The 9,924-nt window shown below is 47.4% G+C and overlaps 1 protein-coding gene across 1 annotated transcript in view; it reads right to left on the bottom strand.

Moving 5' to 3' along the window:
- Positions 1-9,924, bottom strand: part of SCYL1 (SCY1 like pseudokinase 1) — a 34,144-nt gene that overhangs the window by 10,980 nt on the left and 13,240 nt on the right. The window contains exons 7-13 of the mRNA XM_087913776.1: positions 9,572-9,730; positions 6,614-6,721; positions 5,440-5,553; positions 4,941-5,096; positions 3,537-3,725; positions 1,772-1,847; positions 443-631 (exon numbers count right to left, since the gene is read on the bottom strand). Of these exons, the coding sequence (XP_087769902.1) occupies positions 443-631; positions 1,772-1,847; positions 3,537-3,725; positions 4,941-5,096; positions 5,440-5,553; positions 6,614-6,721; positions 9,572-9,730 (991 nt within the window). The remainder of the gene's footprint in view (positions 1-442; positions 632-1,771; positions 1,848-3,536; positions 3,726-4,940; positions 5,097-5,439; positions 5,554-6,613; positions 6,722-9,571; positions 9,731-9,924) is intronic.

Below are 9,924 nucleotides of genomic sequence, written 5' to 3'. Positions count from 1 at the left end.
TTGCTCAGCGAGGTCCGTGGAATTTATTCCATTTTACAATCTCTCTTGCCACCGTTGTTGAGTGAAACGCTGCAATTGTCAAGTCAGCCACGTGGTTATGAAGTGATATCTGGCTTCTCCACGGACTTCACAACAGGTCGCAGAAGGGAAACACGTGACCGCCCCCCCGGGGAGACACCGCAACCGTCATAAATACGAATCGGCTGCCAAGCACCCGGATTCTGATCATGTGACCACGGGGATCCGGCAATGGCCGTAATTCTGTGAAAAGTGGTCCTGGGTCTCTTTTTTTTCAATGGCCACGGAACGAATGGTTCTCTACACCTGTATTGCAAAATTGGCCCCCTTCACACAGCCCACCTAACCCAGACAAGGCCTCCTTAGGCCTCCTCGGCAGTCAAAATTGGGACGCTGCCCGGGGTGGGTTAGCAGCCCCACTGACCTGATTTGGGAGGCTCCGACGGCTTCTTGACGGGGGCGTCCTCGGCCACCGGTTCTGCTCCCGGCGTCGTTCCAGCGTTTGCCCGGATCAGCTTTGACGTCAGGGACGAGACCCCCGTCACAGCCCAGCCAGCCCAACTTGCGGCTGAGCCCACCCCGGGACTGATGGAAGCGGCCTGGACATCTTTTTCTAAAGAGAGAGAGAGAGACAGAGACAGAGAGAGAGAAAGGGAAGAGTCAGGAGTGGGATTCAGACGGTTCAGGCCGGTTTGAGCGAACCGGTTGTTAAATTTACATCTGGTTCGCCGAATCGGTAGTTGAACCAACCAGCTGGCCTCGCCCACCCCTCCCAGGAATCTCCGCACGGCCCGTTTTGCATGCAGGTAAGGGCAGGGTCCCCGCAGAGGCTGTGGGAGGGGGAAAATGGCCCTCCTGTTTCTGGCTTCCGGTGGGCCTCCAGAGACCAGGGGAGGCCATTTTCACCCGCCCAGAGGCCCGAGGGAAGCCAAGGTGCCCTTGGGGACATGAAAAACTGCCCCCCCCCCCGGAAGTTCTGGTAGGCCACATCCATCATGGCCAGGCCCACCCAGCAACTGGGCAGCAAACCGGTTGCTGGGATTTTTGAATCCCGCCCCTGGGCCGAGTCCCGGGTTCGGGTCACACTGTTGTAATGCCAGGAAGTGCTTTTTTGAGCAGTAGGTTGGACTAACAGGAGAACAAGAGTTGGAAGGGAAGATCTTCTAGTCGAGCCCCGTGTCCAGGCAAGAAGTCCTACACCCAGTCCAGTCTCTTCTTAACCTGGGTGTATGTGGGAATCTTCCAATTTGGCTTTCCTACGCTGAACCAATTAGCTTTAGTAAAAGTAAACGCCTTTCACTGCAAAGGGGAGTCGAGGGTCTTTCTTCCTTAAATGTCCAAACTGCGACAGGCCTGACACTGGGGTGGGGGGGCTGGGGGGGGTGTCTCCTACTAGATTACAGGACTCTGCAAATTTGGCAATTTTAAGACACGTGGACTTCAACTCCCAGAATTCCCCAGCCAGCAAGCCCCCACCCCCACCCCAAAGGTCCCTTCCAGCCCTAGAACTCTATGATTCCAGGGAACCAGATCCAGGTGGCCCAAATATATTGGGCGGGGCCTTGCATTCTAAGCAGGAGGCGTGGCCAGAGCTCAAAGCAGGAAAAGGGAGCCTGGGAGGGGTTTGCAAAGCGGGCCAAGCCAGGCACACAGTCCTTGACTGCCAGTTGCCCACCCTGGTTTAGAACAAACCACCAGGCCCGAAGTCCAAACCCAACTCCTTGGCTCCTATGGGTTGTCAGGATGGTCTCACCAAGCTCTGAGAGCTGACCCGGATCTTCTGAGACCGTCTCCAATTTAGTCAAGAAGCTGCGGATGGCTTTGAAGGCCTGATGGAAAAGAGCAAAGGGAGAGACTCAAAAATGTGTGTGTGTGTTTTTTTTTTTTAAAAAAAGAAAAAGTCAACACAATCACAAGCTTCCCCGCGGTTCTATAAACCAGTGGTCGCCACCCAGTGGGCCAGGGACACTGGTGGTTCGCGAGAAAATTTTGGTGGTCCACAGAAAAACGTCCCCCCAAAGTAATTAATCCAGGTTGCGTGGCAACACAAGGCTTGCGTCGCTTGCATTGTGAATAACACGAGGTAGTGAGGGGAGGGGGAAAAGGGCAGACGGGGGGAACTTGCCCTACTCGTCCCACGCGCCTGGCCTGGCCACCGGGCTGCTTCTTTCCGCTTCTTTCTTCTTCTGCTTTTGGCTGCACGCAAGGAAAGCAGCAGAAGTCTTCCTTTCTCTCCCCCAAACTCCACCAGAAATGAGTCCTTGGGACCCTGCAAGGCCTCCTGCCCCAAGAGGCTGCGCCGGCAAAGACTCATTTCTGGCGGAGTTTGGGGGAGGGAAAGAAAGACTTTTGCTGCTTTCCTTGCATGAAGCCAAAAGTCTCTCTCTCTCTCTCCCCCACCCCCTCCTTGAGAACGGAGCTGGAGACGATATCCTGCGATCCCAAGTAAAGAACAATCGATCGGTAGGAAAACGGGGTGGGGGATTTTCCTGCAGATTTTGGGGAGATTTTCCCAGGGTCTCTGGTCCACAGGATTTAAAATTATGAGTTTGGTGGTCCCTGAGGTCCAAAAGGTTGGCCACCCCTGGTTTAAACCATAGGTAGTCCTCGACTTATAGGTAGTTCACTTAGTGACTGTTCAAAGTTACAACAGCACTGAAAAAAGGGACTTATGACCGTTCCAAAAAGCAAAGTCAATGAAAGAAGCCAGATTCACTTAAAAACTGTGGCAAAAAAAAAAGGGTCATAAAATGAGGCCTTGGGCACTAACAACCATTTCTTATAGCAATGGAAGTTCCAGTCCTAAGGATGGTCGTAAGTCGAGGCCTGCCTGTATTAGACTAGCCTCCCCTTTAATTTGTGGTTCCAATGCACCCAAAGATGCGGGCATTTTTATTTTATTTTTTCAATTATTAAATCCACACTCCACTTTCTGGCCAATAAAGCAACTGCAGGCGTCCTTTTCCCGGCGTCCTTCCTTCGGATTGGTCAAGGGCACCCCTGTAGGGGCAGAGATTCACCTGGTGAGGTGCCCCTGTGCAATAGGAGGCAAGGACGGAGCAATGGACTGGAAGAACTGGACCTGCCAATTAAGAAGAATATTTGCAGCTCGGGGTTGAAACGAGGGGTCCTTGGTGCTCTCGGAGCTGACTTGTTTTCTTGCAGACGTTTCATTGCCCAACTATGGAACATCATCAGTGCTAGAAGGGAGTGGGGTGTGCAGAAAGGAGGAAGAGGATGACGACAAAAGTGATGACGGCAACAACTGTGTGCTCCTTGGTGGTTTTCTTGCAGACGTTTCATTACCAACCTAGGTAACATCATCAGTGCTAGGAAGGAGCAAATTAACAGCAAACAGCATTCCTTTCTACCGATCGCACTGATGATGTTACCTAGGTTGGTAATGAAACGTCTGCAAGAAAACAAGGAGGTTCAGAGAGCACCAAGGACCCCCTCAAGTGGGTCTACTTCCTCCGTGGACTTCAGAGATCCCTGAGGGGAGTTTGCCCCCTGCTCACCTGGTCCCGGACTGTTTTTTCGGGGTCCACCGTCAAGGTGGAGAGCACCGGCAGGATTTTGAAGGCGCACTCTTTCATGGAGAAGAAATTGTGGGTGGCGGCGAAGCCCAGGACTCCAGCGGCCCGCGAGGGGGCAAAGGGGTCTTTGGTGGCCCGGCTGAAGGCCGAGATCAGCACATTCTGCCTCGTCTGTAAAGAGAAGATCCAGCAAACAGCTTGAGCTCAGCTAGAACACAAAACGGCACCAAGAAGGGACCGAGGAGCCCGGCCCAGGCTGCCCCATCCTCCGCCAAGGCCTTTTTGTTGCAAGTCCTCGACTTACAACAATTCATTTAATGACCAGGCAATGTTGCAACGGCACTGGGGAAAAATGGTTTAACAACAATTTTTCACAGTGACAACTTTGGCAGCCTCTGGTCGCCTGGTCAAAATTCAGAAGCTTGGTGACTTGACTCATATTTATGACTGTTGCTGTGGCCCAGGGTCAGATTCCCTTCTGTGAATTCCCCAGCCAGCCTTGGCTACTTGAAGACTTCTGGACTTCAACTCCCAGAATTCCCCCAGCTGGCCTTGGCTACTTGAAGATTTCTAGACTTCAACTCGCAGAATTCTGGGAGTTTTAAGTCCACAGATCTAAAAATGGCCAAAGTTGGACATCCCTGCTGTAGAGCACCGGTCACCAACCTGTGGGCTGCAGAGAAATCTCACCCCCAGAGCACCCCCCACAAAGCAATTAATCCAGGCTGCGCAGAAACACAAGGCTGCACAGCTCACATGGCCCGCGGGAACCCTTCCCGCCCACTCACTCCTTACCCGGCAAACTTGCCTGCTAAATTGCTATTTTTTCCTTTTTCCGAACATCAGCTGTTCTGCTGTGCCAGGAGATTAAGATTAGCTAGGAAGCAGGAAATAGTTGGATTTCTTGCTTTCTAGCTAGTCTTTAGATCTTCGACTCTGCTTTTAAGCACAGCTGAACCTCCCTTAGGATTGAAGGTTCTATTATTCAGTGCAGACTCACAGCAAGCAAATTTCATGTGACAGACTCAGGTAGCCGATGGCAGATAGATAGATCAATGAATGATGCTGTGAGCAACTCAATCTGCCTGCCTTCTTTGCTTGATTTTGGGTAAAAGTTGCTCTTTTTTATAAAAAAAAATCAATATTTATGTAAATATTTATGATACTTACATACAAGCCATGCCCAGCCAGTCACATGACCACCAAGCCACACCCACAAATTAGGCCACACCCACAGAACCGGTTAGGGGTCCCTGGGATTTAAAATTATGTGTTTGGTGATCCCTGAGGTCCAAAAGGTTGGCGACCCCTGCTCTGGAGCTGCCCAACTTCCCACCGCCTGCTCCGAAAGCCTCCCTCTGCTTCCTCGAAGCCGTGTCCACTCACGCTGGCACTGAGGTATGGCCCAATCTTGCCCAGGCACACGGTGGTGTTGCAACGAATGGGGCCTTGGTCGTCCCGGGCCTGGAGGCGAGCAAAGTGCTTCATGAGTTCCACGTTCAGGTTGGCCTCGTTCAGCTTGGGAGCCAGGAGCAGCATGGACTGTGGGGGGGGAGACACAAAACGGGATCACCTTGTGGTCTTTTTTTCCGCCATCTATTTTATAGCTTTAGGAAGTTAAGGGAGGCCCCTTTGGAGCCTTTTTCTGCACCTGTTATGCAGCTGAGGGCTGTGCAGTCTCTTATCCAACGCTCCCTGAAAGCTACATTAATAGTATCTTGTAATCTCCTACCGTCTCTTTTACAGTCTGAGAAATTCTTTCTTCCGCCCGTTACGCAGCTGAGGGCGACGCTGTCTCTTATCTGGCAGCGTCTGTTTCATCCCGCCTCCCAAGGTCCTTCTCACATCCCTTTTGGTATACCCTCCGCCTCCTCCTCTGCCTCACCTTCACCGTCTGCTCCCGAATGGCTGGATTGGTGTCCAGGAAGCCGTGGACCACGTGGGGGAAGATCTGGGTGTTGACCGTGGGCTCATTCAGGTACTGGATGAAGTGCTCCATCTGGAGGGGAAACGTCTGCCGTCAGTCGGTGCCTCGGCAATTTCACTCCCTTGCTTGCACCGGGCAGGTTCACACAACCCAACAGGCCTAGGCGTCAACTCATAAAATATTTCGATGATCTTTTTAGAGTTGCCAACAGAAAGGGGTGGGGGGAAGGGGTTTTGAAAGAGCAGTGTGGCAGCTTGCAAACCGAAAGTGCATTCCATACCTAGTTTTTCAAAGATAGTAACTAAGTGACTGAAGTTTCTGCTGCAGCAAATATCTAACTGGGGAGCCTGATTGATGACTCTGGGCTATGGAGGTGTCCCATTGGAGAATATGAATTACGATACACCCAGGGGGTGGAGGGAAAACCAGGGCCAAGGGTGACAGTGAATGAGTCGGCTCCATCCAGGCAGTGCCGGACATTTTAACGCCTAATAAATCATCTTTAAGTTTCGGAAGTGCGGCTTGAGACTCATGATTTAAATAGGGGTAACTGCAGGAATCCTGCGCTAAAACCAAGCGCTAACCCCACGGGCTGCATTAACACAATTTAATTTTTTGACTTATTTGTATCCTGGCTTTATTATTATTATTATTATTTTAAATGTCCCCGTAATCCAGGGGTACCCAACTTGTGAAGGCTGTGGCCCACTACCGGGCCACGGCCTATTCGCAACATGCGTGCACGCACGCGGCCTCCCTCATTGCAAGCTTCACGGCGCTTGGGTCCTCACTCACACAAGCTTCATGGGCGCTCAGGGCCGCACTCGTGCAATGTGTGCATGCACGCCTGCCCCTGTCCCCCAAAGGGGTGCAGGGAGACCAGGGTCAAGGGTGACAGGGAATTACGTGTCTCAGAATCGGCTTTATACAGATCATATCATGTTCGCTCCTAATAAATCCTTTGAAGTTTTTGAAGTTTGGCTCGAGGCTCATGGTTTAATGAGGGCAACTGCCGGAATCCTGACACTATGGCTCTATTTAAAAGGAAGAGCCAAGGGCACACAACTATGTCCTTTCTCTAACAAATCCACAATCCCAATCGCAACTATTTGTCATTTGGACACCGGCCAACCTGTTGCAGCAAACGGATCCTCATGGCCCGATCCGGGGAAGAGAACATCTTCACAATGACGGGGATGATTTTTTGCTGGTATTCCTGGCTGTTCAAAAATTTCCCCACCTGGAAAAGGAGAAAAGAAAAGCAAGGGAAGGAGAGAGAGAGAGAGAGAGAGAGAGAGAGAGAAAGGGACGATTTCAAATAAGCATCTTGAATATACACAACAGGTTGTTTATTTGTATCAGAAGCATCACAATTGAAATAAGTCACACTACATGACATAAAAATTTTAAAAAATAAATTTAAACTATAAAATACGAGATATGTCTAAATCTGCAAAGTAAGCAGATCTTGACCAAATTAAGCAAGGTCTGCTTAATCTTCTATATATCTTCTACATATATAATATAAAAACAAAATATCACTCACACATCATCACAAAATCTCCAGAACCGTAAAGCTTACAAAGTTGAAATTTGGCCCATATGTTCCTCTTGGTTTCTAGGGGCTCACTAAGAAAAGATTTTTCGAAATGACCATCAGAACCTTAGTATTTCCTATATTATTATTATTATTAATAGGCTCTGATGCTTAGGAGTTCTACTCCCTTTCCCCACATGAAAAGAAATCTGCTCTTCCAAATGCAAAAAACAAGCAGAGAGGAGTTTCAGTTTTATAGCACCAAGCAGCTTTAGTACAGAACAGTTGAGCTAAGCCACGCCCAGGCTCCTTGATGTCTCCTCCTTGCTCACACAACGAATACTGTTTCAGTTTCCAAACAGCCCCTCAACTCTCTCACACAGTGATAGGACGCTAGCCAGATGAATACCAATGGATGCTGGTAGGCAGAGGCAGAATTTTTTTCCCCTTATTTTCCTCCCCCAAAACTAAGCCCGACCACATAGTCTCATTGCGAAGCACGGGGATCGAGCTAGTTTGTACATATCTTGTATTTTATAGTCGGAAAAGGCTCAGGGGTTGTTGTTTTTTTTGTATTTAAACTTGCAACACAAATTGCATTCTGTCACACTTCCGTTAGATCTTCAAGTATGCATCGATTGAAGCAAAAAAAAAATTCAGCAAAGATACACAGGTGGCTAAAAAAAGATGATAGGGGAAACATGTAGATTTTAAATCTGAATTGTTTTTATTAGGCATAATATCAGAAAAAATTGATAAGAAAAATATGTATTTAACATTACATGTCTTTACAGCAGCAAGGATTATATTCACACAATAGTAGAAACATGAAGAAACACCCCAAGATGAAGATAGTCAGGAAGATGCTAGATTGTGCAAAAATGTTGACATTGGAAATTAAACAGAAAGAAAATGTAGAATGTTATCAAACATGGAATTTATTTTACTGATGGTTGGAAAAAAGGGGTGGAGATGAAGAATGCAAATTTGTATTAAGTAAATTAAACACCCAGAGAACCCGATGTTTAATAAGCACTAAGAAATATATTTAAGACTAGAATTTGTGTGGGATTTTGAAATACGCTTGATTAAATATTGTTACTATTTGGTGCATTTGGAATATTGAAGTTATGGTGGAACTATGAATAATTCTTAAAAAAAATATTAAATAATAGTATTTAAGAACTATAAATACAGGACTCAAAGAAATGTTATTTATGTTTAAATGAACTAATGGGAAAATGAGAAATTTAGTTTAAGTTTAGTTTATTGTCATTGCACCTCGTACAGCGAAATTAAATACTATCTTCAGCGTACATTATGACGATGACAATAAAGCACAAACACACATCCTTCACATTCTATGCATTGAATTGAAAACCCCTGATATTGCATTAATATTGCACTAGACAGTAGAATTCAATAGAGTAACTGCCCTGGGGTAAAAGCTGTTTTTCAGCCTATGGATTATCAAATGGATTATGAAAAGAGAATAGCATTGTTGAAGTTGTGGAAGATTAGAATTGCACATACTGTCATGCCCCTGTTGGAGTCTGACTCCAGACAGAGAGGTGGAACAACCGACAGGGAGTGGGAGTGTGGCTCTGGTGGTTGTGGAGGAAACTGGGGAAGGGCACAGGCCGGATGGGCAGTCAGAGGAAGACACAGGCCCATCCCCTCTTCATCTTAGGGCACGCAGGAAGGAAAGGATAAGGGAGAAACGTGAGTGGCACGGTCTATGGGGGAGGAAGGGGCCCTGATCCCCTTCATGGGCTGCAGCTGGAAGGACTGGTTAAAAGGACAAACTGCGCATGGCAAAGTTGCTGGAAGCAAAGCCTGCATTCTTGTCAGAGCTTATCTGTGTTTTGACTTCCTCCCAACTGTGGTTGCTGCAGTTATCTGGTAGAAGTTTGCAATTAATCATCCTTGCCTGCCGTAGTAATTCCTTCAGTGTGGTTTGTGTTGGGTATTTTTTATTTCGAATTCACTTTACTTTGGATGCGGACTGCATTTCCTCCCTCTGTAAACTGTTTTCATTAAGAGTTTGATTTCCAGCCGAAGATAATTGGACACTGGGCCAAGTCGGAGGCATTAAAGGAACTTTATTGTATTTTTGTGCCTTGGTTATTTTTGTGCCACGCCCCGGGTCATCACACATACCTATTTGTATTATTATTGTTACTGCTGCTTAACAAAGACTTGACCAAGTCAATGCAATGTCCACAAAATATGTATGTTTATATTGAAAAATAAAAAAAAACTTATTGGGAAAAAATATATTTAATAGAAAATCATTTTTTTTAAAAAAAGTATACATTGATTGGACTGCAAAGAGCAGGTGTACATATATGTTGTTGTCTGCATGTCACCACAATCACAGAAGCAAGAGAACACACAACAGGTGTGCCAGGATTAAAATAAATGAAGACAGATTCTTTACCCTGAGCTACAATCTCCATCCTTCTCCAACTTTTGGAGGATCCCTTCTGGTTTTCCCCCACCCCCAAACCCCGGGGATCCTGGTCCCCTTCCTCGTTCCGCAGGGGGGTTTACCTTAAAGAGCGGGGTGAGGATGATGGCCCCCGCACTCCCAAACTCAAATGCCATCAGCAACTGGGGAAGGACCTTGTGGCGACAGAAGTCCTCTGGGAAACTATCCAGGTTGTCGCTGAGTTCTTGGAAAAACTTCTGCCGCTCAGCCGGCTCCTTAATCTGCAGGGGGGAAAAACAGTAATCAAGAGTTACAGGTTCAAATCTGCCCCAGTTCGGGGAAGGCATGAAATTCATGGGAGGTAATAAATAATTGTATAATTATTTATTGGTTACTAAACTGGAAGAACAACAAGTGATGATGATGGTGTGGGCAAAAAAAAAAAAATGGCTATGCAATAGAACTAAACGAAAGG

The sequence above is a fragment of the Pseudonaja textilis genome, chromosome 16 (assembly GCF_049901715.1).
Source record: "Pseudonaja textilis isolate UNSWEBS1 chromosome 16, rPseTex1.2, whole genome shotgun sequence".
NCBI lineage: Eukaryota > Metazoa > Chordata > Lepidosauria > Squamata > Elapidae > Pseudonaja > Pseudonaja textilis.
This window is presented reverse-complemented; position numbering and strand designations above follow the sequence as displayed.